We start from the raw sequence: 27,033 nt of genomic DNA on the forward strand, positions 1-27,033 counted from the left end.
AAACTCTAGGACAGGACATAATGGGATTAACCCACAGATGCCAAAGGGCACTGTCAGAATCCAATTATATTTCATCTTTAAATTATCAAATATAGAAACTCCCAATTCTGCCTTCTCTGGATTCTGCCATAAGAGGGAGAGAAGGGGGAGAACAAAGGGGCTTTATGGCCCTCACTTCCTTCTTTACACTTCAAAGAGCTGAATGCTGAATGTGTGTTTATTGTAACCTCGAAGTGTTAACATACCAAAGGAGGGAAGTTGCCTTTCATGTAGTTATCTGAAGTCTCCATCCAGAAGGAAGAAAGAAGAAAGGGAGTGGAAGGAATTGTGATACTTGAAACTATCACTGGAAGGGGGGTTGATTGGGTGGGACTACTGGGGAACCCCTTAAAACCTTGAATGGGAGAGCTTGGATCCCAAGTCCTGTCTAGCATGCCTACAACCATTTTCTCTTAATAAAGGATTCCTGTTGGAAGAATTATTCCAAGAGTTCTGTCTTCTTAAGATGCAAAGTGGGGTGGGTCCTTACAGGCACACTCGGACTCAGGTCAAAGTTCATGCCACAGGAACAACTCCAAACAAAAGGCTCCAGAGGGTATAAAAACCCACTCCCTACATGTGCTCTTCTCTCTTTTCTTCCAGAGCCATCTTCCCATCTGGCTCTCCTCTTCAATAAACTGCAACCTTCTTCCTAAAGCAGTCAACATGTTGTTTATTCCCAGCTTGGACTGAACCATGATGGACTTTTCCTTCAACCCTGACATGCTGTCAGCCTCAAATATTCTTTAATAAGTGGGGGAGGTTGTGCATTCAAAGTCTTCTTAATAACTTCCTGTGTTTGTGTCCTAATGGACTCGGTGCTGTGGGCAGCCCCAGTTCGTAAGGAAGGTTAATAAGACAACCCATGGGGGCTCCAGACTCACTTAACAACCGTATTACTAACTTAATCACTGCAATGATTCTCTTAACAACGGTGCTGAGCAAGGTTGTAAAATGGGGCAAAACTTACTTAATGACTGTCTTGCTTTGCAATAGAAACTTTGGGTTCGCTTGTGGTCCTAAGGACTACCTGGAGTCCTTGACACAACTGGCACCACAATTTCCGTTAGATAAGCTAGGTGGTTGTTAAATATGTTCTGCCCAATTTAACAAACTTTTTTTTTTGCCATGGCTGATAACCAAATCTGGCTTCCCCCCCCCTTTCCCCCCACTGATTTTGCTTGTCAGAAGCCGGCTGGTAAGATTGCAAATGGGGATCACGTGATCCCCAGAAAGCCACAGGGCTCGGAGAGGGAGGGAGGGAGGGAGGGAGGGAGCAGCCTGTCCTTCCCTGGGGAGGTGCCCAGAGGAGGCTGGCCAGCTCTCCATTGAGGATGCTTCCACCAGGATTCTTGGCCTGAGCAGGGGGCTGGACTGGATGGTCTCAGGGACCCCTTCTGGAGTCCTACGAATCTTCTTGCTCTCCTCCAGGGAAGGGGGGAAGGGGGAAGGGGGGGGAAATTAAGCCGAAGGGTTTTAGTCAAACAAAGCAAAGCCACTTTTTTCTCCTGCTTAATGGGACACCTCTGCATCTCTCATTAGCTGCCCAGGGCGATGCCTTTTTCGCTGATTCTTAACTTCTGAGGCTGTCGGTTGGCAACGTGCTGACTGGCCAAATCCAGCCTGTTCAGATAAATTACCCCCGGAAGGAACATGCCTTGATTAGCCTAAATAGGGCAGCCTGGAGCTGGTGCATGAGAGAGGCTGAATTTGAGGGCTCTGTCACAGGACAGGTCGTCATCGTGCAAGTCCTTCCTTAACCAGGTCAGCTAAAGGCTCCTGGGTGCCTTTTGAACAAGCTGCTAAGGGAGGCCAGGATTGGTCTTGTAAGACCACAATCTACTGCTTGGTAAGCTGGAAAAAACTGGGAGAGACAACATCACCATCAGATGGATCTGTAGCTGGCTGGCAAACCGTACTCAATGAGTAGTCCTCAATGGCACCACATCCACATGGAGAGAAGTAAGCAGTGGGATACCACAAAGCTCCGTCTTAGGCCCAGTAAACTCTTCAATCTCTTCATCAATGACTTAGTGGAGGGAATTGAAAGGGAACTCATCAAATTTGCAGATGACACCAAACTGTCAGGAGTAGCCAACACCCCAGAAGACAAACTCAGGATGCAAAAAGATCTTGACAAACTAGAACAATGGGCCCTGTCCAAGAAAATGAGTTTCAATGTGCAAAAAAGCAAAATTTTACATTTAGGCAGGAAAATTCAAAGAGGAGGAGGAAGAGGAGGATTGTGGGATCCTTGGTGGTCTCTGAGCTTAGTTGTTTTCTTGCTAGCACTGATGATGTCGCCTAGTTTGGATAATAAATCATCTGAAAGGCCCCACCAACCTCAGAGAAGGACCCTCGCTTCAATCCCAGAAATATTCTAACTTATGGGGAGGGGCAGAATTGCTACACACCCTTCCTCAGCTTTGAAGTCTCCTGAGGAGGGGGTCAACTTCCAAGAGCCGACCTGCACTTCACAGGGGCAACTCCAGACTCAGTCCTCTGTCACAGAGTAAAGCTGGCTGGGCTGGTGAATCCCACACCAGAAAGCGATGAACCCAGCTGATCCACAGTCAATCCAGTTTGCAACAGAGGACAGACAGCCAGATGTTTTTGGCAAGATCTTAAGGGCTTCAAGGCTGCATCCATCTTCCCCACCAGGATCTTGGCAAGCAAGCAGAAATGAAGGATGCACAAGGCCGAGGCTCCCTCCGCCTAGTGTGTGTGTGTGTGTGTGTGTGTGTGTGTGTGTGTGTGTGTGTGATGATGGTGATGACGTTCTCCAGTTGTGTCCAAACTCTTGGCAATCCTCTGGGACCAGGCAGTCTCTCCCCGGCTTCTGCCTTGTGGAGTTTTTCTCTGCTCTGCCCGGGGTCAGTTTGGAGAGTCTGCAGCTCTCTTAGACAGCCCGTTTTCCTTCTACTGATAACCCTTCCCAACAGACAGGCAGTCCTTGACAGTTCACTTAGTGACCATTCAAAGTGGGCAACGGCACTGAAAAAAGGGAATTACGACCCCTTTTCACACTTAAAGACCGTCACAGCACCCCTCGTGGTCAAGTGATCAAAATTCGGTCAATGGGGAAGCCGGAGTCCCTTAAACAACTGTATCCCTAGCTCAGGAGTAGGCAATCTTGGCTCTTTTATGACTGGTGGACTTCAACTCCCAGAATTCCTCAGCCAGCATAGGGGAACTACAGCTCTTTTATGACTCATGGACTTCAACTCCCAGAATTCCTGAGCCAGCATGGGGGAACTATGGCCCCTTCATGACTCATGAACTTCAACTCCCAGAATTCCTGAGCCAGCATGGCTCAACTTGGAAACCTCTCCCTTTCCCCCCAGCATGGATGGCTCAGGAATTCTGGGAGTTGAAGTCCACCAGTCATAAAAGAGCCAAGGTTGCCTAGCCCTGCTCTAGCTTAATGACTGCAGTGATTCACTTAACAACGGAGGCAAGAAAGGTCATAAAATGGGGCAAAACTCACTTAATAAATGCCTCATTTAGACATTCACAATTATCTGGAATTGCTCTCTCCAGCGAGTTCCCTCACAGGAGATGGCCAAAGTAGGTTTTGTGGTTTTGCGGTTTTGCCGTCTAATGACCGATCAGGCGTTAAGTGCAGGAGCCAAGTGCGTCAGAGGCTCCCTCCCCCAGCACCTGCCCCACCGGCCGGCTGGTGTTTCCTCTGCCTCACCGACCCATCCGGGGGCTGAGCCCCTTCAGCAACCCCTCTGGGGGACGGGTGGGAGCGCCCCGCCTGCTCTCAGTCCCCAGAGGCCAAAGGCTAGCTTCAGGGAGAGCTGAGCCCAGGTTCTTGCTGAAGGAGGCTGGATGGGACCACATCTCCCCCACCGCTTCTGTCAGGCGTGGTTGACAGACAGAGAGACTGATGATAGATAGATAGACAGATGACAGGTGACAGATGAGAGAGAAAGGGGGGGGAGGAAGGGGGGAGGGACAGGCAGGCAGGCAGATGATAGATAGATAGATAGATAGATAGATAGATAGATAGATAGATAGATAGATAGATAGATAGATAGATAGGATAGAGATAGATAGATGATAGAAAGAAAATAGATAGATAGATAGATAGATAGATAGATAGATAGATAGATAGATAGATAGATAGATAGATAGATAGATAGATGATAGAAAGAAAATAGATAGATAGATAGATAAGATAGAGATAGATAGATGATAGATAGAAAGAAAATAGATAGATAGATAGATAGATAGATAGATAGATAGATAGATAGATAAGATATAGATAGATGATAGAAAGAAAATAGATAGATAGATAGATAGATAAGATAGAGATAGATGAGAGATAGAAAGAAAATAGATAGATAGATAGATAGATAGATAGATAGATAGATAGATAGATAAGACAGAGATAGATGATAGAAAGAAAATAGATAGATAGATATAGATAGATAGATACAGATGATAGAGGTAGATGATAGATAGATAGATAGATAGATAGATAGATAGATAGATAGATAGATAGATAGATACATAGATAGATACATAGATACAGGATAGACAGATAGATAGAAAATAGATAGATAAATAGATAGAGATGATAGAGATATAGATGACAGATAGACAGATAGAAAGAAAATAGATAGACAGACAGACAGATAGATACAGATGATAGAGATAGATAAACAGATGATAGACATAGAAAGATAGATAGATACAGATGATAGCGATAGACAGACATAGATATAGATAGACAGATGATAGATATACAGATAGAACGAAGATAGAGATAGATAGATGATAGATAGATAAACAGACAGACAGACAGACAGAGATAGATAGACAGATGATAGACAGAGAGACAGAAAGACTAGACAGACAATGTGGGGATCAGAAAATTCAAATATTTAACATCTCAGATTTAGGTGATGGAAGGAGAAATTGACCTTGAATAACTCAACTGAGAAAGAGAGCCACTTCCTTGCCAGTTCATAGCAAAACCACAAGGAATCTGTTAGGAAGGATCTCATACTTAGACAGTCGGTCACTTCCAAGGGGAAGCTGCTGAAAACCCGGTGCCCATCCCGGAGATGGATTTATCCTGGGAACTGTCTTCTTCCTGGCTGAGCCCAGGGCCCAGGACCAGGGCACCATCACCCGCCCCTGAAAGTGGCAGCCCCCCCCCCCCCCGGCCACAGGTATGCCTAACCGTGCCAGGATGGGCGATTCAATGCTGGAGCCCTCTTTTCCTTCTTCCAATGGAGTCTCCCCCCCCGCCGCCCATTACCCTGCACCCCCAATTCTGGGCTGTCGGGGACCTTTGAGGCCAGTTCTTGGGATGCTCGGCCTTGCACATTTCCCTTACAGGCGCACTTTCCTCTCTTGGAAATGCCAGCTGCGTTTTTCTGTTCTTTTTTTTTTTTTCTTCCTTGATAAATGCTGAACGACAAAAACGCACCTGTGCACACCCAGTTTCCTTGCGACTCCCTGAAAGATTTCCCCCTTGATGCAAAGAGCGGGAGACCAAGCCCTCCGCTGCCCTGGGCTCAGGCGCAAAGGAGCCGGACCATCCCTGGGGCTGCAGCTCGGAAGAGTTATGGCTCAAGCCCGAAACACAAGAATTTAGTCCACTAGGAGCAACAGCCCTTAGACTTATAGGCCGCTTCATAGAGCTTTAGAGCCCTCTCTAAGCGGTTGATGGAGTCAGCGTTGTTTGCCCCCAACAATCTGGGTCTCGTTTTATCCACCTCGGAAGGATGGAAGGATGAGTCCACCTTAAGCTGGTCAGGGTTGAACTGCTGGCAGTGGGAAGGAAGGGAGCGAGGGAGGGAGGGAGGGAAGAAAGAAGGGAGATGAGAGGAGAGGAAGTGAGGGAGGGAGGGAGGGAAGGAAGGAAGGAAGGAAGGAAGGAAGGAAGGAAGGAAGGAAGGAAGGAAGGAAGGAAGGAAGGAAGGAAGAAAGGGAATGAGGGAGGGAGGAGAGGAGAGGGAGGGAGGGAAGGAAGAAAGAAAGGGAATGAAAGGGAGGGAGGAGAGGAGAGGAAGGGAGGGAGGGAGGGAAGAAAGAAGGGAGATGAGAGGAGAGGGAGGGAGGGAGGGAGGGAGGGAGGGAAGGAAGAAAGGGAATAAAAGGGAGAGAGGAGAGGAAGGAGGAACTACAATAGCATTGTTTTATATACTGCTTTACAGTCCTCTCTAAGCGGTTTACAGATATCAGCCTCTTACCCCCCCCCCCCAGCAATCTGGGTCCTCATTTTACCCACCTTGGAAGGATGGAAGGATGAGTCAACCTTGAGCCAGTCAGCACTAAATGGTCAGCTCTAAATTGGCGCTAGCGTGGAGTGAACACCATTCAAGGAGGACGGGACCTGGATCGCTTGTGGCAACGTAACAACTCTAAGCTGATGACATGTTTCACTCCACCCTCCCGAGTTCTGTCTGCCCTTCTCCCACACCTTGTGGCCCACAACCTCACCGAGATGGTTACCCACTCAGTCGGGCTGGCTGACTTGCAGCAGGGCCCCGTCAGCACCAAAGCCAACCTCCTCATACAGAACACAAGTCTCAGCAAAATGCAAGCAGTCCTTGACTTATAACCGTTTGTTTAGGGCAGTGGTTCTCAACCTTCTTAATGCCGCGACCCTTTAATACAAAGTCACAACAGCACTGCAAAAAATGACTAAGGACCGTTTTTCACACTTGCAACATTGCAGCTTCCCTGTAGTCACATTCGGATGCTTGGCAACCGACTCATACTTATGACAGTCGCAGTGTCCCGGGGTCACATGATCATCTTTTGCAACCTCCTGACAAACAGTGGGGAAGTCAGATCCACTTAACAACCACGTTAGCAACTGCAGAGGTTCACTTAAGAAAGGCATAAAATGGAGCAAAACTCATTTAAGAGCGGTCTCGTTTAGCCACAGAAATTTTGGGCTCAATTGTGGTTGCAAGTTGAGGATAACCTGTACACCTGCCTCCCCCAGCGATCCCCCTGCTTGCCAGACCCCAAAGCACCCCACTGTCCGGCTTCTCAATCTGGGCATCTAAACCATTTCCTGAGCTTTGCAAACAACCTGTGGACCCACACATGGAGTTGAGATTAAACTCCAGTCTAGTGTCACCAGGAGTGACAGGATAGCCGTGCTCCAATATTTGGGGGGGCTGCCCCAAAGAAGAGAGGGTTCCCCCTAGTCTCCAAAGCCCCGGAAGGCAGGACAAGAAGCCACGGATGGAAACTCATCAAGGAGAGAAGCAACCCTGGAAGTCAAGTCAGCCAGACCCCACTTAGCTTCTGGAAATCAGCCAAGATCAGCAAAGAGTTGCCAGCTGCTACGTACCACGAACTAAAATGACCTTTCCAACTTTGTAATTCAATGACAACCCAGATTGTTCTATTGTAGGAATGCAGCCATGGGGAGGGGAGGGGGGATTAACTGGCCTGGTGTGAACACGGCTAAGCTGAGTTGCTCCTCCTCTACAGACAACTGTCCAACAGCTCTGGGCATGGACCCTTGGCACAGTCAAAGGCTGCTCTTTGCTCTGAACTGCAGCCAAAGGGGGCATCCCACTATTATTATTATTATTATTATTATTATTAGTAGTAGTAGTAGTAGTAGTAGTAGTAGTACTAGTGTTGTTGTGGTGTTGGTGGTGGTTAATTGCACAGTCGCCAGATGTTCAGACTGCATTTGGCGTTTCTGTCCAAATTGAGTCTCTTCCAAGGACCTGGGAGAGGCAGATGTTGTTGTTTGATGACGTTAAAAGGTCTTGTTGCAGGATGCAAGCTCTAAAGCTGCCTTCTGCAATTGACTAACGGGGTTTTTGTCAATTCCGATGGTGTTCAGCTGGTTATTATTATCATTGCTGTTGTTGGCCACCTAGTTAGTCAGATGTTTAATATGGATTTGGCCTTTTTGTACACTTATCAAGTCCTTCCCAAGGATATGGGAGACACATTTGTGGATGTTTGATGGCGTTGGAGGAATTATCACAGGATTTAAGCTGTTCCAAGTCGAGGCGTCTTTTGCAATTGACCGATAGGGATTTTGTCGCTGGTGTTCAAGTGGTGCTTCCAGGTGTTTTGGGATGGGAAACCCAGAATCAGCCCTCTGGTGCTCCCCAGTCAAAGGCCAGGCCTCCTAATATGCCAATATCACAAGGGGTGCTATCTTTGCTTTATTCTGGTTTGCCACACAGTCAGCCAGATGTTCAGACTGGATTTGGCATTTTTATCCACCTATCAAGTCCTTCCCAAGGACCTGGGATGTTGTGGTTTGATGGTGTTGACACTTGCAGGTTGGAAGCTGTTGCGAGTAAAGCTGCCTTTTGCAACTGACTGACGGTGAATTTGTCAGTGCCGATGGTGTTCAAGTGGTGCTCCAGATGTTTTGGGATTGCACCCAAGGTGCCTATGAACCACCTTGCTTTCTTCTGCACAGTCATTCTATTCCTATTTGCCGGTCTTTGTATTTTGTTATCTTCTCCAATTCCTTCTCTTTTATTCGGCTGTCTCCAGCCATTGCCATGTCCACTATCCACACTTTTTTGTCTTTCTCCTCAACAATTGTGAAGCCCAGCGTGTTATGTGGCAGGTCCCTGTCTAGCAGCTGCCTGTCTGTCAGCAAGACCGGCTGGAGAATTCTGGAAATTGAAGTCCACAAGTCTTCAAAAATTGCCAAGGTTGGACACCGCTGAGTTAGAAGGTTATAGGTTTAGTCTGGCAAGATTGTGTCCATTGGTGTAAGCCAGGGGTCTTCAAACTTGGCCCTTTTATGACTTGTGGACTTCAATTCCCAGAATTCCTCAGCCAGCGTGCCACGCTGGCTGAGGAATTCTGGGATTTGAAGTCCACAAGTCATAAAAGGGCCAAGTTTGAAGATGGCAGCTGATTCCCCTCGAGACAAGATATGGATGCAACAAAGTCCAGGAAGAGTGTACGAAAGAGATGCTTTTTTGAGCCTGGTGGCCCAAGACCCAGCAAAGGTGGAGGGGAGGGGTGGAGAAGAGGAAAGGGAGGGGGAGACTTCCAGAAAAAAGCAGCCGGGAGCCTCAGCTCTGCCTGACGGGGCAAAGTTGCAGCGGCTGAGTGAGTCACCCAGATGCCTTTGGTGGCTGCTGCTTCCTGCTTGCTTCTCTCGGCGATTCACACGCAGATGTGGAAGAGCGAATGGCATCAGCAGGAGAAGCTGCAGCAGCCGCAGGAGATGGGCAGCCTTGCTCCCTCCGCGTTTCAGGGAAGGCAGCACCCATCGGCCTCTTTGGAAGCTGAGAATCTTCAACGATGGTTCCCATTGGGAAGAAATCAGCCTCGCTTTGCCCAGGTACCCCATCTGTCCATCTGAGCTCCAGGCTGGCTGGTCCAGCAGAGTCAATCAATCAATCAATCAGAATAGAGCTGGAAAGGACCTTGGAGGTCTTCTAGTCCAGCCCCCCACTCAAGCAGGAGACCCTCTACCATTTCAGACAAGGGACTGTCCAGTCTCTTCTTAAAAGCGATGGAGCGCCCACGACTTCTAGTGGCAAGCTGTTCCACTGGTTAATGGTCCTCACTGTTAGGAAGTTCCCCCTTAGTTCCAGGTTGCTTCTCTCCTTGGCTGATTTCCATCCCTTGCTTCTTGTCCTGCCTTCAGGGGCTTTGGAGAATATCTTGACCCCCTCCTCTTTGTGACAGCCTCTTCGCAAGTTGTGGCTGCTGCAACACTGGAGGTTTTCAAACGTAGACTAGACAACCACTTGACCAAGATGGCATAAGGTCCCCATTTGCAAGGGGACTGGACTAGAAGACCTCAAAGGTCCCTTCCAGCCTTAAGACCCTAGGTTCTACTTTTTCGCCTCTTCCTCTGCCATCTCGGTTGCTCATTCTTGGGTTCCCTCCTCAATGGAAAGCCCCCAACAGCTCATGTGTCTCTCCAGATGTGCCAGAAGAAAAATTGACGGGTCCTGCAGACCAAATCATCTTGGGGGGAGGGGGGAGGGAGAGAACATGGCTTCTGGGCGACCTCTTTTATTGACCAGTTTTTGTCCCTCTTCGGATGGAATGTAAGATGCTCTCCTTTGATGATGCCTTGGTCTCCCAACCTGGCCACTTTAAGGCTTGTGGACTTCAACTCCCAGAATTCCGGGAGTTGAAGTCAGCAAGCTTTAAAGTGGCCAGGTTTGGAGACCCCTGCTTTGGTGAATTAACCCTTCCACTGCTGTCCTTTTTCCTTTAGTGTCCAAGTTTGCCGTCTTAGAACCGCAGAGCCGGGAGGGATCCTGGAGGTCAGCGAGTTTCGAAAAATGAAGCTGACCGGCTCTTATAAGTGGAAAGATGCTCTTGGCTGTTCTAAGCTGCTGGCTCTCCCTTGCCCCCCCTCCCCTCCCCTGGCTCCAACTGAGCTGACATGCAGCCTTGCCCAGAATTTCAAGAGTCATTAAGGAAAGGCATCCAAGTGCCAAAGTCAGCCTCACCTCTTCTAAAGAACATCCGATCTTCTGTTCATCTTTAAGGGCAGGACGAAAAGGTCCAGAGGGACGGGCGGGTAGCGGCCAGCGTGATGGATTGACAAGAAAAAATAAAACTCTACCAGATAGACTTCTTTGCACCGGCGGCACGCTGCAGGGCTTAGCGAAACACAAAGCGATTATTGTGCTTATTGCAAAGAGCGATAAGTCGCATCAGCCCAGAGGCTGCTTCGTTCTGCCTGGAGTGGCTGCCAAGCGCCTGTTCCCAGCAGGGCCTGGTCAGCACTTTTTCAGTTGGGTCCCTGGCCGGGAAGAACCTTTGCAACCTGGCTCAAGTGTGGCTCAAGAGTCAGGTGGACAGCAGACACATCTTATCAATCAATCGTACGTAAAATAAGAACACATCCCTCACAGACTTGAAAGGGGAGCTGATGCCGGCCGGCCAAGAGTTGGCCACCTTGGGCCAAAGGAGTCTCTCTCTTCCTTTGCCAAGTTCACACAACAAACCTCAGGTCAAACAAAGATCTTGCAGGTCCCAATAAAGGAGAATAGTTGTAGCCCAGAGTTGAAATGAGGAGACTTTGGTCTCCCTGTGACGATGTTAGGTGCACGGATGATGTTACTTAGTTTGGGTAATAAAACGTCTGCAAGAAAGATGTTCTCAATCTCAAAGAACACCAAGGACCCCACAGTTCTCCTCCTCCTCCTCCTCCTCCTCCTCCTCCTCCTCCTCCTCCTCCTCCTCTCTGTAAATCCCACTCCCTTCTAGCACTGCTGATGTTCCCTATTTGGGTCATGAAACGTCTGCAAGGAAATAACCATCAAGGACCCCACAGTCATCCTCCTCCTCCTCCTCCCCCCTCCCACTGGTCATGTTTCCTAGTTAGGGGACTGGAGGTTAAAACATATAAAGAGCCGTTGCTGGAATTCGGTATGTCTAGTTTAATGACAAGAAGGACAGGATAGCAGTGCTCCAGTATCTCAGGGGCTGCCCCAAAGAAGAGGGAGTCAAGCTATTCTCCAAAGCACCTGAAGGCAGGACAAGAAGCACCGGATGGAAACTCATCAAGGAGAGAAGCAACCTAGAACTAAGGAGACACTTACTGACAGTGAGGACAATTAACCAGTGGAACCACCTGCCTCTAGAAGCGGTGAATGCTCCAACACTGGGAGTTTTTAAGAAGAAACTGGACAGCCACTTGTTTGCAATAGTATAGGGTCTTAGCAAGGGGGGTGTCAACGCTGCAAATATTGTATATTCTTGCTTTTGACTATATGCAGAATTGTCTGGTAAATATGGGGTTAATAAAGAGCAGAAGGGGCATTGGGGGTAAAGCCCGGGAAAGAAAGAGGAAGAAAACATTTGACCTTCACACTAATTGGATAATGTGAGATATGATGGCTAATTTAGGGAGGGAAGATGCTGATAAAATTTAACTGCTCAGAGGAAGAGAACTTAGATCCTAGCATCCCTCCGTTGTGCCTGTGCCGACAGTTTGTAACAATAAAAGACTTTTAGGAAAATAAATGCCTGGAAGTTCTTTGGAATGTTTCATTAGCCGGAACCTCAACAGGGGGGTGGACTAGAAGACCTCCAAAGTCCCTTCGCAACTCTTATTCTGGAACATGAAAAGTTGCCACCTGCATTAGTGTCTACCTATCCGCCGTCTCTGGATACAGAGTCACGGTGGGTGCATCACGAAGACCCTCTCTGAGCCCCCCCACTGCTCCTCCCAACCTAGTTGACCAGGAGGCCAACATTCTCACCTTTGCGGCAGAACATGGCTTGTTCCTCTCCATCTCCTCTGCACATTATTCCGCAGCACTGACCACCGAGACTTTTATTTAGAAATAAAAGGCTGGGTCTGCTTCTATTTTATTATTTGTTCCTACTGTGCATTTAGTGTCCTTCAGCTAGAAGGAAGCCAGGACGATAAACTACCAAATCTTGCCCGAACTCAATTAAGAGAGCTAAACCTACTTTCCCCATTCGGGGAGAAACAGAATCTTCTCTAACAAGCAAGTGATTGCTGTCTGCAGACCGAGCAGGCCTTGATTTACCATTCTCATTAAAACAGGTCAAAAAAGTACAGCTGTATGTGGAACGAAACCCCACCAAACACGAGCATAAGCACATTGTGTCTGATGTGATGGAGCACCCTTTTCGCGCGGCATTCTCCTCCCCGGATTCTAGCGTTCTCTCTGCAAACAGACCTTCTGTGAATTCTTTCTAGAACCAGAATGCCTCACAAGGGACTAGCAACCAAAATCCAATTAAAAGGGATGGGGGGGCATTAGAGGCAAAGGATGTGCATGATGAAGTTCTCCAGCTACATCCCAAAGCTGCTTTTTCAGGAGGCAATTGGACTTTCTTGTTTTTTTTCTTTGAAGACGTTTTGCTTCTCCTCCCAGAAGCTTCTTCAGTTCTGACTGGGTGGTGGGGACGGGAAGGATTTATACTCCTCACAGACGACTGGTCCTTTGCCGTCTTTTAGAGCAGGGGTATCAAACTGCCAGCCCCTGGGTCAGGTGCGTCATGGCAAAACCGCACCCACCCCATTGCTGGCAATGGGAAAAAAAGTCACAATATGTCGTGGCACGTCATGCGACGCAGCAAGTTTGACATCCCGGTTTTAGAGGGTTGTTGAGGCCACTTGGACACAGGTTAACCTCCAAGTAGCCTCAACGACTCCCTAAAAAGAAGGCAAATGACCAGCTGTCTGTAAGGAGTATAAATCCTTCCTAATAATAATAATAATGATGATGATGATGATGATGATGATGATGATGATGATGATGATGATGATGATGATGTTGGAAGGGACCTTGGAGGTCATCGAGTCCAACCCCCCCTGCTCAAGCAGGAGACCCTGTACCATTTCAGACAAGTGACTATCCAGTCTCTTCTTAAAAACTTCCAGTTTTGGAGCATTGGGGTAGAAGAAGCACATAATTACTTTTTTTAAAAAAGATCCTGTGACAATAAACATCACTGTGTCTTTAAAACACAGCGTGGGGGTGTGGGTGTGTGTGGAAAAATCCTTGTCTCTTTTCTACCCACCAAGGATTGAGGGCTTTCCAACTTTGCTGTAAGTGGAGACTAAGAATGTTGACTAATTAAAAAAAATACTAGAATGCGCAGAGATGGACAGATTGACTATGAGACTGAAAGAAAAAGAAGAAACAGAATACTATCAAACTTGGGACGTATTTTACCGATGGTTAGAGGAAAGAATAAAGGATTAGGAATTAATTATGTATTAGCGTATTTAAACTCAGACAGCATGTTGGTTGAAAAATTATTATTGTATGTGTGGAAAAAATTAATAAAATCTTATTTTAAAACAAAGAATGTTGACTCCAAGCCAAAGCTTGCTAGATAGATCGGACTACAATACCCATCATCTCTAGCCAGCATGGTCAAAGGGGGGTGGGTGGGTAGGACTCAAAATCTAGTTGAAATCCTTTGGGTAGGAAGAGTATTGTATTCAGCTGGCCCAACCTTAAGCCATTCATGCATCTTCCTGCAGGGTGCACAACTGCTAGCTTGGGTTGATCCCAAAGCAAAAGACCCAAGAGAAGACCCCTCCCCACTGCTAGGGGAGCTCCTGTGTGGGACCACCCAAGCTTGCAGGCAGGTTTCAAAGCCAGCTCTTGGTTATGGGAACCCCTTCAATTAAAGCTCTGTGCTATTCTTGGACTGAATAAAAGGTTGGTGATTTCACACAACAGGCTGAAACAAACCTCAGCTAGCCCCGTCAAGGCTTAGCAGGACACGTGGAGTCAATCCCTGGGAATCTTGCAATTCTGAGTGTTTGGGGCCAGGTCACTGGCGGGTTCAGCCAGCAGAGCAATTTTACTTGTACTGTGGGCACTTTGCATTTGTATGTTTTTAACCTTAATGGCTCTGTTCATGAAAATGCTTCTAACTCAATTAGGAAAGCTTTAAGAAGCACATTTGCAGGACGCACGGATCTTAATGCATCTCATCCATAGTTGTTTACTTATCTGGCTTAATACGCTGGGCAAACCCATCCCGTTTCTCAGCTTGTCCCAAAGATGCTTTTTCACAAGGCAACTGGACTGTCTGGAACTGGACAAGAAAGTCCGGTGAAAAAGCATCTTTGGGAGGACAAGCACGATTAGGAGGACTGAGAATCTCCACAGTCATTCTCAGCTTGTAGTAAAATGTGTTATGTGAACCCCGCACGTTGGGCTCATCCAGACAGCAGGCTAAGCATAAGGTTGGCCTATTCTCCAGAGCCCCTGAAGGCAGGACAAGAAGCAAAGGGTGGCAACTACTCAAGGAAGAGAAGCAACCTGGAACTAAGGAGGCATTTCCTGGCAGGGAGGACAATTAATCAGTGGAACTGCTTGCCACCAGAAGTTGTGTGGGCCCTTCATCGTTGGAGTTTTTAAGAAGAAATTGGACAGCCATTTGTTTGGAATGGTTTCCTCCAATAGGGGGTTGGAGTAGAAGGCCCCCATAGTCTCTTCCAACTTTGTTATTCTATTATTTTGCTATGTAACAATACTAGTAGTAGTAGTAGTAGTAGTAGTAGTAGTGAAGTTGGAAGGGACCTTGGAGGTCATCACATCCAACCCCCTGCTCAGGCAGGAAACCCTATACCATTTCAGAAAAATGGCTGTCCAGTCTCTTCTTAAAAACCTCCAGTGTTGGAGCATTCACTGCTTCTGGAGGCAGGTTGTTCCACTGGTTAATTGTCCTCACTATCAGGAAGTTTCTCCTTAGTTCTGGGTTGCTTTTCTCTTTGGTTAGTTTCCATCCGTTGCTTCTTGTCCTGCCTTCAGGCGCTTTGGAGAAGAGCTTGACTCCCTCTTCTTTGGGGCAGCCCCTGAGATACTGGAACACTGCTACCATATCCCCCCTCGTCCTTCTCTTCATTCAACTAGACCTACCCAATTCCAGCAGTTGTTCTTTGTATGTTTTATCCTCCAGTTCCCTAATAATCTTTGTTGCTCTTCTCTGTAATCTTTCTAGAGTCTCAGCATCTTTTTTGGTGACCGAAATTTGTTTGTGACATTCTTTGGAGGTAATAGCAGAACGGAGAATATGAGCTCAAAAAGGAAATGGATTAATCTTTCAGGAAGCCGACACGGATTGCATCAAGAGATGGGCTGAGATTTAGGAAGGCAATATATTGTTCCTGTTCCTTGGCCACCGGTCATTAGGTGAGGACTTTTAATTTATGCCACGCCTGGGTCTCACTGATAGAAAGACGGTGTTTCTCTCAAAGATAAAAATCCAAGAAAAGGAAAAAGTGGAATCCATGGAATTTTTTTTCCCACTCCTCCAAAGAGGCCAAGCTTTCTTCTAGCCTGGGCCATCCTGGGGGGAAAGAGGGAGAGCTGTCCCGCTCATGTCTGTGTCCATGTCAAGACCCAGGAGATGGGATGGCTCTTCCTTCGGCCAGGAGGGCCAAGTCAATGGAGGCCACTGTTGCAAAAAAGGTCAGGCTGGCTCAAGGCAGAATCACTGCAGACACCAAAAATGCAGCCCCGGAGGAAAGAAAGAGTTGGCTTGAGACCTCACCCCCTGCAGTGGACTCTGGGACTGACCTTGGGAGATGGGAGGAAGAGAAGCCACCACAGCAAAAGATATCTTGGCCCCAGAAGGAAAGGGGGCGTGGGAAGCACCTCAGAAGGGATTCATCAGGCACAAGTAACCACCCATAAAGAGCTAAACTACGCAACTTTACCACTCTCTACCTATTCAGAACAAAATATTATAAAGAGGGAGCCTCCTCCTCCTCCTCCTCCTCCTCCTCTTTGGAAGGCCGAATTGGGGGAAAGAGTGTCAGGCGCAAACAGCAAACTGCCCCAACCAACAACTTTATTGATGTCTGCCTATGTTACAAGAACCTTCCCAGATGCTTGCCCTTCTGGGAACAACCAGACAAGGCTTCATGGATCTTGGGGGAAGTCAAGCTTATGCTGCTCGTGGCTGCGCAACGATTCCAAGCTAGGTTCCCGCTTAACCCCTCCTTCTAGCCAACCTGGAAGTTTCCCAACAGGACCCCCTCCCTAGTTTTCTGGCAAAGAAAAGGAGGGGAGGAATAGTTTCAAGATTCTGTTAGAACAGGGGTAGGCAACCTCGGCTCTTTTATGACTCGTGGACTTCAACTCCCAGAATTCCTGAGCCACCTGTGCTGGCTCAGGAATTCTGGGAGTTGAAGTCCACGAGTCATAAAAGAGCCAAGATTGCCTACCCCTGTGTTAGAACATCTTAGAACAAAAGTCACATTAGCACGCATGATTTTGGTTTCCTGTCTGGACTTCCTGGATGGGCCGACACCTCTTCACCTCACCTCACCACCTTGATCCCACTTACCACACCAAAGGCAAACCAGCAGGGTGGTGTGATCAGAGAGTTTGAAGGCGACTTGAATGTCATTTAGTCCAACCTCTGTCCAGCGAAGGACTGATTCCCTGGGCATCTCAGCCAGGATCTTGGCCCACCAGGTGGACTTTCAGGCCCATTTAGAAAGAAAAATTCTGCTGGAGCCCTAAAGATTTCCCTGTGGGAATCCTCAGACTGAGGCCAGAGCATCACCAGCCACATCAGAAGAAGCCAACCGATGGAGTAGGGGCTGGAGGCTAAAACATGTAAAGAACGGTTGCAGGAACTGGGCATGTCTAGTCTAACAAGAGAAGGACCAGGGGTGACATGATGGCAGTCTTCCACTATTTGAGGTGCTGCCCCAAAGAAGAACGGGTCCACCTATTCTCCAAAGCCCCTGAAGGCAGGACAAGAAGCAACAGATGGAAACGAATCAAGGAGAGAAGCAACCTAGAATTAAGGAGAAATTTCCTGACAAATCAGTTGCCTTCTGGTGCTTTGGAGAACAGGTTGACCCCCTCTTCTTTGGGGCAGCCCCTCAAATATTGGAAGATTCCTATCCTGTCTCCCCTAGTCCTTCTTTTCATTGCACTAGACATACCCAATTCTCGCAACCGTTCTTCCTATGTTTTAGCCTCCAGTCCTTTAATCAGAATAACAGAAAAACAGAGTTGAAAGGGACCTTGGAGATCTTCTAGTCCAACCCCTGCTCAAGCAGGAGGTCTATACCATTTCAGACAGGTGGCTGTCCAGTCTCTTCTTGAAAGTCTCCAGTGTTGGAGCATTCACAACTTCTGGAGAGAAAGTGTTCCACATTTAATTGCTTTCACTTTCAGGAAATTCCTCCTTAGTTCCAGGTTGCTTCTCTCCTTGATTAGTTTCCATCTGTTGTTTCTTGTCCTGCCTTCTGGGGCTTTGGAGAATAGGTGGACTCCCCCTCTTCTTTGGGGCAGACCCCCAAATATTGGAAGGCTGCTCTCCTGTCCCCCCTAGTCCTTCTTTTGTCTAGATTGGCCAAACCCAAATCCTGCAACCGTCCTTCATATGTTTTAGCCTCCAGGCCTTTAATCATCTTAGTTGCTCTTCTCTGCACTTTTCCCAAAGTCTCAACATCTTTTTTTGTAGTGTGGTGACCAAAATTGGCTGCAGCATTCCAGGTGTAGCCTTATTAAGGCTTTACAAAGCGGTACTAACACTTCACGTGATTTTGATTCTAAGCGACACCCGTTTGCACGGGGATGACGATGCAACCAAACCTTCAGCAATTTTAGCTGGGGAGGGGGGAGGAAGCTGATGTTTTGCTCCTCTCCTCCTGCTGAGTGTGCTTATCCCTTTGTGAAAACTCAGCAGGACGGGCACCTTGGGCAAAGGCGAGGCCGTTTCTCCAAAGAGTCACCCCAGTTGGTCACCAAAGTCCACTGGCACCCAAAGGAAAAAGGTCAGCGGTTTTTGTGAAAATTGCTGGCAAGTACAAAACTGCTGAGAAAAGCTGAGTGGTGAGAAGACGACCACGGTGGGAATGGCGTTGACTCCCTGGCGGCCGTTCTGTGAGGTGCAGCTGCTCCAGAAACACCAGATTGTTTTATGCTGCTGCTTCAGCCCTGTCGACATTTTACAGGCCCTCCCAGATTCCAGATTCCGGGGCAGGACAAGAAGGAACGGATGGAAACCAATCAAGGAGAGAAGCAACCTGGAATTAAGGAGAAACTTCCTGACAGTGAGAATGGTTGCAATAATTAGGCCTGTCTAGTTTAATGAAAAGAAGGAGCAGGGGTGACATGATAGCAGTCTTCCAATATTTGGGGGAGCTAACACAGAGAGGAGGGGGGTCCCATCTATTCCCCAAAGTCCCTGAAGGCAGAACAAGAAGCAACGGATTGAAACTGAGCAAGGAGAGAAGCAACCTGGAACTAAGGAGAAACTTCCTGACAGTGAGGACAATTAGTCAGTGGAATGGCTTGCCTTCAGTGGTTGTGGGCGCTCCACCACTGGAAGTTTTTAAGAAGAACTGGACAGTCACTTATCTGAAATGATCTAGGTTCTGCTGCCTGAGCAGGAGGTTGGACTAGAAGACCTCCAAGGTCCCTTTCAGCTCGAGTCTAATCTAAATTCTTCCCCAAAAAATCTGCTTCCTCTTTGCCTACCCAGCCACGCCTGGCTGACTCTCGTCGTCCTGCTCTGCAGTCAACTCCCAGCCTTGGCACAAGACCCGCAGCCCCTCTGGGCTGGGACTGCAGGAGCCTCACCCACAAATCTCTGCCCCCAAAGGATCAGAGCCCCCCCTCATCTGCAACCCTGGTGGGAGTTAACGGAGGGCGGCTTGCAATCCTTTTATGAAGTCCCTCTGACATTTTAGAATTCAAAGGAAGTGTTAGCACCGCTTTACACAGCCTTAGTAAGGCCACACCTGGAATACAGCATCCAGTTTTGGTCAGCACGTTACAAAAAAGAGGTTGAGACTTTGTGGGGGGGGGATGCAGAGAAGAGCAACTAAGAGGATCGAAGGCCCTGAGGCTAAAACATACAAAGAGCAGTTGCAGGGTTTGGGTAGGGCCAATCTAGAGAAAAGACAGACGAGGGGGGGACAGGATAGCAGTCTTCCAGGATCTGAGGGGCTGTCCCAAAGAGTAATTTGTAAAGTAATAGTAGTAAAGTTGGAAAGGACCTTGGAGGTCATCTAGTCCAACCCCCTGCTCAGGCAGGAAACCCTACACCATTTCGGACAAATGGCTGTCCAGTCTCTTCTTAAAAACTTCCAGTGTTGGAGCATTTACTGCTTCTGGAGGCAGGCTGTTCCACTGGTTAATTGTTCTCACTGTCAGGAAGTTTCTCCTTAGTTCTAGGTTGCTTCTCTCCTTGATTAGTTTCCATCCTTTGCTTCTTGTCCTGCCTTCAGGTGCTTTGGAGAAGAGCTTAATTCCCTCTTCTTTATGTGAACGTATTCTCCAAAGCACCAGAAGGCAGGACAAGAAACAACAGGTGGGAACTGATCAAAGAGAGAAGCAACCTAGAACTAAGGAGGAATTTCCCAGACAGTGAGGACAATTAACCAGTGGAACAGAAGTTGCCTCCAGATGTTGTAAGTGCTTAACAGCAATGGAGGTTTCTAAGAGGAGATTGGACAGCCCCTTGTCTGAAACGGTCTAGGGCAGGGGTAGGCAACCTTGGCTCTTTTATGACTTGTGGACTTCAACTGGCAGAATTCCTGAGCCAGCATGACTCAGGAATTCTGGGAGTTGAAGTCCACGAGTCATAAAAGAGCCAAGGTTGCCTACCCCTGGTCTAGGGTCTGCTGTTTGAGCAGGGGGTTGGACTAGAAGACCTCCAAGGTCCCTTCCAGCTATTCTGATTGATAGACGCAGGTTTCTTAAAGGGAAAAGAGCATGTTGTTTCTGCTTTGACAGCCCCGAGCACTGTGGGGGAGGTCACAGGAAGAAACAGGGGCTAACCCTTCAGAATCTCTTTGCAGCCCCCCCCAATCCCGATTTGGCATTTGAAAATCGCTTGAAGAACCTTCTGGAGCTTTTCCGCACATCAATCTCTCTTCTGTGCAGGTTCTCTGCACCCAGAGGAAGCTTGTAACTTGTGATCCGAGCATGCAATGGGGATCCGTTCTGCCTAATTGGCAGCCAGACACCCCAGGCTGTGTCTGGCAGGGACTCTCTGTCGTAAAGATGGACGAGGCCACCCCATTATTAGCTGAACTTGTGGAAGGCTTGGTCATTAGGGGAAGGAGATCCAAAGAGGGAGGGTAAAAGAAGCCGGGCCCGATCCACTTCCTGCCACGGAAATCAGCCCCACCCCTGCTTAACCAGCAATTCCAACAAAGGAGAATCTTTGTAGCTCAGGGTGGAAATGAGGGGTCCTGGACACTCTCGGAGCTGGGTGGGTGTCTTGCAGACCTTTCATGACCCTAACTAGGCAACAGGAGGAGGAGGACAACTATGAGGTCCTTGGTGTTCTGAGTTTCATGAACTAACTAGGGAACATCATCAGTGTTAGGAGGGAGGGAGGGAGGGAGACGAGGAGGAGGAGGAAAAGGACTATGAGGTGTTCTGAGTTTCATGAACCAAATAGGGAACATCAAGGGAGGGAGGGAGGAAGCGAGGGAGAGAGGAGGACTATGAGGTCCTTGTGTTCTGAGTTTGGTTGTTTTCTTATGGACATTTCATGAACCAACTAGAGAACTTCATCAGTGCTGGGAGGGATGGAGGGAGGGATGGAGGGGAGAGGGAGGAGGAGGAGAAAAGGATGGTGCAGTTCTTGGTGCTCTCTGAGCCTGAAGGTTTTCTTGCAGACGTTTCATAACCCAACTAGGAAACATCATCAGTGCTGCAAGGGAGAGGGTATGTGGAGAGGAGGAGGAGGAGGAGGAGGAGGAGGAGGAGGAGGAGGAGGAGGAGGAGGAGGAGGAAGAAGAAGAAGAAGGACTGTGGGGTCCTTGGTGCTTTCTGAGCTGGGCTGCTTTCTTGCAGACGTTTTATGACGCAACAAGGGAACATCATCAGTGTTAGGAGGGAGGGAGGGAGGGAGGGGGAGGAGGGGGAGGAAAAGGACTATGAGGTCCTTGTGTTCCGAGTTTGGTTGTTTTGTTATGGACATTTCATGAACCAACTAGGGAACATCATCAGAGCTAGAAGGGAGGGAGGGAGGGATAGAGGGGAGGAGGAGGAGGAGGAGGAGGAGGAGGAGGAGGAGGAGGAGGAGGAGGAGGAGGAGGAAGAAAGGATGGTGCAGTCCTTGGTGCTCTCTGAGCCTGAAGGTTTTCTTGCAGACGTTTCATGACCCAACTAGGGAACATCATCAGTGCTGGAAGGGAGAGGGTGTGTGGAGAGGAGGAGGAGGAGGAGAAGGAGGAGGAGGAGGAGGAGGAGGAGGAGGAGGAGGAGGAGGAGGAGGAGGAGGACTGTGGGGTCCTTGGTGTTTTCTGAGCTGGGTGATTTTCTTGCAGACGTTTCATGAACCAACTAAGTAACCTCATCCGGGCTAGAAGAGAGGTGGGGCTGAGGGGAGGAGGAGGAGGAGGATAGGAGATGGGGAAGGAAAAGAGGAGGAAGGATGGAGGAGGAGGAGGAGAAAAAGAAGAAGGAGAAAGAGAAAGAGAAGAAGAAAGGGACAATCAAAGTGCCCGATGCCAGGGAAGACAGCCCGGCCCTCTGCAGCGAAGTCTCTCTCGTCCGCTCACGGGGCCTCCATCACAGCAACCCATTAAGGAGCTTTTCCTGAGGGACACGTTTGGCTGAGCCTACAGTCCTTCAGGGAGCTTCCATGCCCAGGACACAGAAGGACCCACATCTCCCACTCCTGATCCAAAACATGAAACACCGTGCCCTCACCAAGGACCCACCCATGCCCAATGGCCCAGGAGTGCTGGAACTGGTGCTCTCTGAGCTGGGGGGCTTTCTGGCAGACGTTTCATTACCCAAAGTAGGTAACATCATCAGGTCAAATCTTTCCCCCTTCTATTGCTGATGATGTTCCCTAGTTGGGTCACGAAACGTCCGCAAGAAAGCCACCGGGCTCAGAGAGCACCCAGGACCCCGCAAAGTAACGGAGGCAACCTTATCCCATCAGAGCAGGGAGGATGCAGGGGCTGCAGAGGCCCACGTAGGAAGATGGGGGGATCAGGCTTGGCTGCCTGGTTGGAGTTGAGCATGTTGAGCAAAGCTAGTTCTCAGATTAGGTCATGGCACGATAACCAGGTTAAGTGCCCTGTGCAAACTCAGGCTGTTGGTGGAGCAGGTGGTTCCACCCACTGGGCAACCGGAGCACGGCTTCAAGGCCACCCGATTAGGAAGTGGGTGGAAAGGCAGCCACGGTCTTTTGAGGAGGCCTCGGACCAGCTCCCTTCGGTGGCTTTTTCTGAAGGTGAAGAAAAGGCACCCACTAAATTCCTCCTTCCCCAGGATTTCAGGCAGAGCCAAGAAGCTCCCGGGGCGCCAGCTCTTCCTGGTGGGCTTCTCCGAGCTCAGCAGAAACCAGAGGGCCTCCCTTGATCCTGGCGTGACCCCCAACGAGGGCCCTGGTCAAGTGAGGCCTCAGGAAGGGCAGATGGAGGCTCCATTTTCTGACAGGCCAGCAAAGGCTGCTGAAGGACGTCAGACTCAGCTGAGGAGTGTCAGGAGATCTGATGTTTGTTTTTTTCTGGGGCTCCTGAGGTCAGGAGGACAGCCAGCACGTGCCCAGAAGGTGGGTGACCTTGCCGGTCTCACACACACACACACACACACACACACACCGGCCTTGCCTCTTGGGCCACCCTCTTTCCTTAGATGAAGTGCCTCACTTCCCTTTAACGCTCCTCTCTCTTTTAAAGATCTTTTAAAGAGTTTTGCCAAATGCCTCCGATAGAAACTTCCCACTTTGGGCCTCCTGGCTGAAGAGGCTGGACGATGAAGCCGACACACACACACACACACACACACACACACACACACACACACACCCCGACGTTTTGGCTGCTCCATCACTGGAGGTTTTTCAGAAGAGACTGGACCGCCGTTTGTCTGGAATGGTATAGGGTTTCCTGCCTGAGCAGGGGGTTGGACTAGATGACCTCCTGGGTTCCCCCCGCAACTCTGTTATTCTGGCTTCCGGGTGCAGGTTGCAAAACCTCTGAAGCTCCTGCTGTTTACCCTTCTGGACCACTGGTAGGAAACAACCTGCTCCCCCCCCCAATACCCCATGCTCTCAAGAGATTCTTCTCGGATGCCCAAATTCGGCCTTTCCCCTGAAAAATGCTGTAAATCCGAATGGATGAAGGTAGAGAAGCAGAAGGCAGACTGGGAAATTCCTTCTTTTTCGGGCTCTGAAAAGCTGCCCTCAGAGAAGGAAAACGTCCCCAAATCAGCCACCTCTGTCCCTCAAAAAAAACCAGGCCAGGCAATGGTCAAATCCTGGCCTCTGGGAGGGGGTGCAGCTAGCATGCAGGGTTGACCTGAACCGCCAATCTGCACAGGTCCACAGGGGAGGGAAGGAAGCGCTCCGTGGGCCAAGAATAGCAGGAGGGTCCCAGGCCCTCTGGCTGCCCCCCCCCCCGGCCCCCTCTGCAAGAAGGAACTTTGCAGCCCAGATGAGCTTTGAAGTGTCAAGGAGGGATGCAATGAGGGCGGGTGCTGTTCTTATGAAGAGCAGGCGGAACTGGGAGGGGACTTCCAGAACTGCCCAGAGATGGACAAGCAGGGAATGTGAGGTTGCCCCAGAACTGGCCTGAATCTGAGGCGTGACAAGGCCCTGGAGGTCCAAAAGAGAGCGGCTGGCTCTGGGTCCCACTGAATTGCTGCTCCATCGGGTTACTAGTCCTCATGGCTGCAGAGAGACAGCTGAGAGCACAGGAGAGGGCAACCCAAATTGTCAGGGAGAGTTTGGAAAAAGCTGTACAGTTTGGAATGCTTTTGTGGGCCAAAGAAAGCGGGGGGGGGGAGAATTGGTCAAGCGGTATCAATCCTGGGGGACAAACAGCATTCCCCCAGTACCAGGGAATGCTGGGGGGGTGTTCAGAGGAGCTGGCTGGAAGGAGAGAGAAAGGTGCTGGTACTAGAGCTGTTGCCTTCAAACAGGGGGCACGGGACCCCCAATTCCAGCATCAGGAGAGGGAAAGTTCTCTCCTGCTTGCCAGAGACAGCTGACCGGCCACCTCGGGGGACCAGCTGGGCCTTGGGGGGCTGTTCTTAGGCGCTTGTGAATGCAGGGCCACAAAAGGCCCAACTGGACGGCTGATTGTGGACAGCCCAACCATCTCCCACACATCATCCCCAAGCCAGGAGCTCGCAAGCCCCTCAGGCCCAGAGGGAGGCTCCTTCTTGGGGACCCATTCACTGAACGTCTGGCCCGGAGGCTTCGGCCAGGGGCTGCCCAGCCTCTCCCCACGCAAAACCGTCTCTCGCCCTAGCGAATCCCACGAAGCTCTGCGGGGCCGCTGAGACCAATCAGCCAGACAGACCACTCGGCTCCGGCGATCGCCCACCGGCCCTTCTCGGCGCCCCGCACCTGCCCGGCCGGTCCTTCCCTTCCCCGGGTCCGGAGACCCACCCAGCCGGAATCGTGACTGTGCAGATCGTGGGCTATTATTATGCCGCTCCACTCGCGGCTCCCCCATTAAAGGGGTAGACGGCGACACCACCACGCCGCGGGGACACGCCGGCTGGCCGGCTCGGCCAACTCCACGACGGGAGCCTCCGTGTCCCCGGGAAACCTCCCCGCCACAGCGACGGGACGGGGCGCACCCCCATCCCGGACCTGCGCTCGGCCGCGGCCCCCGTTCGCCGTTCCGGGCCCCCCGCCCGCCCGCCCGCCCTCCCGGGAAATTTCCCACGTCCACAGGTTTCGCGGCACGAAAGTCGGAGGCGCCAAGGCGAGCCCCGCGGGAGAGGCGCGCCAGCTGCTCCCCGGAGCCCCCGCCCGGGTCAAACGGGAGTCGGGTCCACATGCAGCCGCCTCGATTGGAGACGCCGTTCACGTCCCGCAGGAATCCCCGCTCGGAGTCCAGCAGCGGCAACGGCGCGGAATTGCCCCTCGCGCGCGGGGACGCCCCCTCGACCCCCGTAGCCGGCCGGAGGGGGACGAGCGGCTCAAGCACCGAGCGGCGGCGGCGCCTTCGGGGCTCCCCCGGCCGGCCAGCCTGGCCCGACGCTCGGCGCTCCCTTCCGCAGGCAGCCGCGGCGCGACCTAGCGGGGACCGCGGACGCCCTGCGCCTGCCGAGCCGCCGCGCAGCGCCCGGCCGCGGGAAGGGGCCTACGGCTCGGGGCCTGCCGCCGCCGCCGCCGTCTCCTCCTCGGGCGCAGCTGCGGGGGCGAGGGCGAGCGGTTGCCGCGGCGGCTGCTGCTGCTGCTGCAACGGCCGTCCGCGGGCCCCGACGGGCCGGGCCGGGCTCGCTGCAGTCCCCCCCCTCCTCGCTGCAGCCCCCCCCCCGCGCCTACCTTTGCCTTCCATGGCGGGGCGCCGGGAAGTTGCCGCGAAGTTTCAGCCTGGGTCCTCCGGGGCGGTCCCGGGACGAGCGCCCTGCTCCGGGGCTGGCGGGGGCGGCGGGGGCGCCTCCTGGCTGCTGGGCGGGCGAGACGCGGCGGGCTCTGCTCGCGACTCCGGAGGCTGCAAGCGAAGCACCGGCGCGGGGCATGAGAAGCGGCGCCCGCAAGGCGGGGGAGGGGAGGGAGGGAGGGAGGGAGGGAGGGGGCGGCGGGGGCGGGGGCCGGAGCTGCGCCACGGGGGCGGAGCCAAGCGGGCGGGAGGGAGGGGTTACCTGCGGGAGGCGGGCCGAGCGCCGAGGAGCTGTCCGCCGCCGCCGGGGCTGCAGGTAGGACTGGCCGCGCAGCCCCTCGCCTGCCGCGCCGCTTCGCAGGAGAGGCGCCAGAGCGCATGCGCCGCCGCCGCCCTACCGCCGCCGGCGGCTCTCGTGGGAGCCCCGCCGCCGGGAAGCCCCCCCCCCCGGCCTTCCCCCGGAGCCCCCGCGCCGCCCGGCCCCGCTGCGCCCCAGCGCCCCTCTCCACGGAGGAGGAGGAGGAGGACCCGGCCCGGTCCCCGAACCCACCAGCCGCCGAGGCCGCCGCAGGGCTCGCAGGATCGCGGCGGAGGCGCGTGCCCGGCTCGCGCGGGCCCGCAGAGGCGCGCCTGGCCGCCCCCTCCTTGCTCCGCCGGCCTCCCCTGGGTCCGCCGTCTGCTCGGTGAGCGACCCGTCGTTGCTTGGGGACCTCCTGCGCCCAGGGAGCGGCGGGGGGAGGGAGGAAGGAAGGAAGGAAGCAAGCAAGCGCTGGGACCCTCCCCATTTTATGCCCAGCTGCTCTCCCACCTGGCCTGCCCCCCCCAGCCCTGCCCGCTCTGTCCCTACCTGGCCAAAGCATACCTGGCGGAATTGGCAGGCCGGGGCCCTGTTCACACAGCCACCTTCGCTTGAGGCACCAACCACGGTTGCATTCCAGGTCTTCCTTTGCCATCTGAAGCACCTGAAAAGCGGTCGAGATCTGCCGGCTGAAGGGGTGGCGTGTGAGGCCCCTTATTTATTTATTTATGGGGACTTATATACCGCTTTAAGTGCAAGCACTCTCTAAGCGGTGTACACCAGTAAGCAATGTATATATATATTTACATTGCCCCCAACAATCTGGGTCCTCATTTTACCTACCCCGGAAGGATGGAAGGCTGAGTCAACCTTGAGCCGGTGAGATTTGAACCGCTGACCTGCTGAACACAGTCAGCTAAAGTGGCCT

General features: G+C 51.3%; 1 protein-coding gene across 1 annotated transcript in view; it reads right to left on the reverse strand.

The window, feature by feature from the left end:
- FGF12 (fibroblast growth factor 12) overlaps nt 1-25,945 on the reverse strand; it is a 135,752-nt gene extending 109,807 nt beyond the window's left edge. The window contains exon 1 of the mRNA XM_039369110.1: nt 25,750-25,945. Within this exon, the coding sequence (XP_039225044.1) occupies nt 25,750-25,762 (13 nt within the window). The 5' untranslated portion in view covers nt 25,763-25,945. The remainder of the gene's footprint in view (nt 1-25,749) is intronic.
- Between the last annotated feature and the right edge of the window lie 1,088 nt (nt 25,946-27,033).

This window comes from Crotalus tigris, unplaced genomic scaffold (assembly GCF_016545835.1).
Source record: "Crotalus tigris isolate CLP2741 ecotype Arizona unplaced genomic scaffold, ASM1654583v1 scf7180000020968.1231947, whole genome shotgun sequence".
In the NCBI taxonomy this organism is placed as follows: domain Eukaryota; kingdom Metazoa; phylum Chordata; class Lepidosauria; order Squamata; family Viperidae; genus Crotalus; species Crotalus tigris.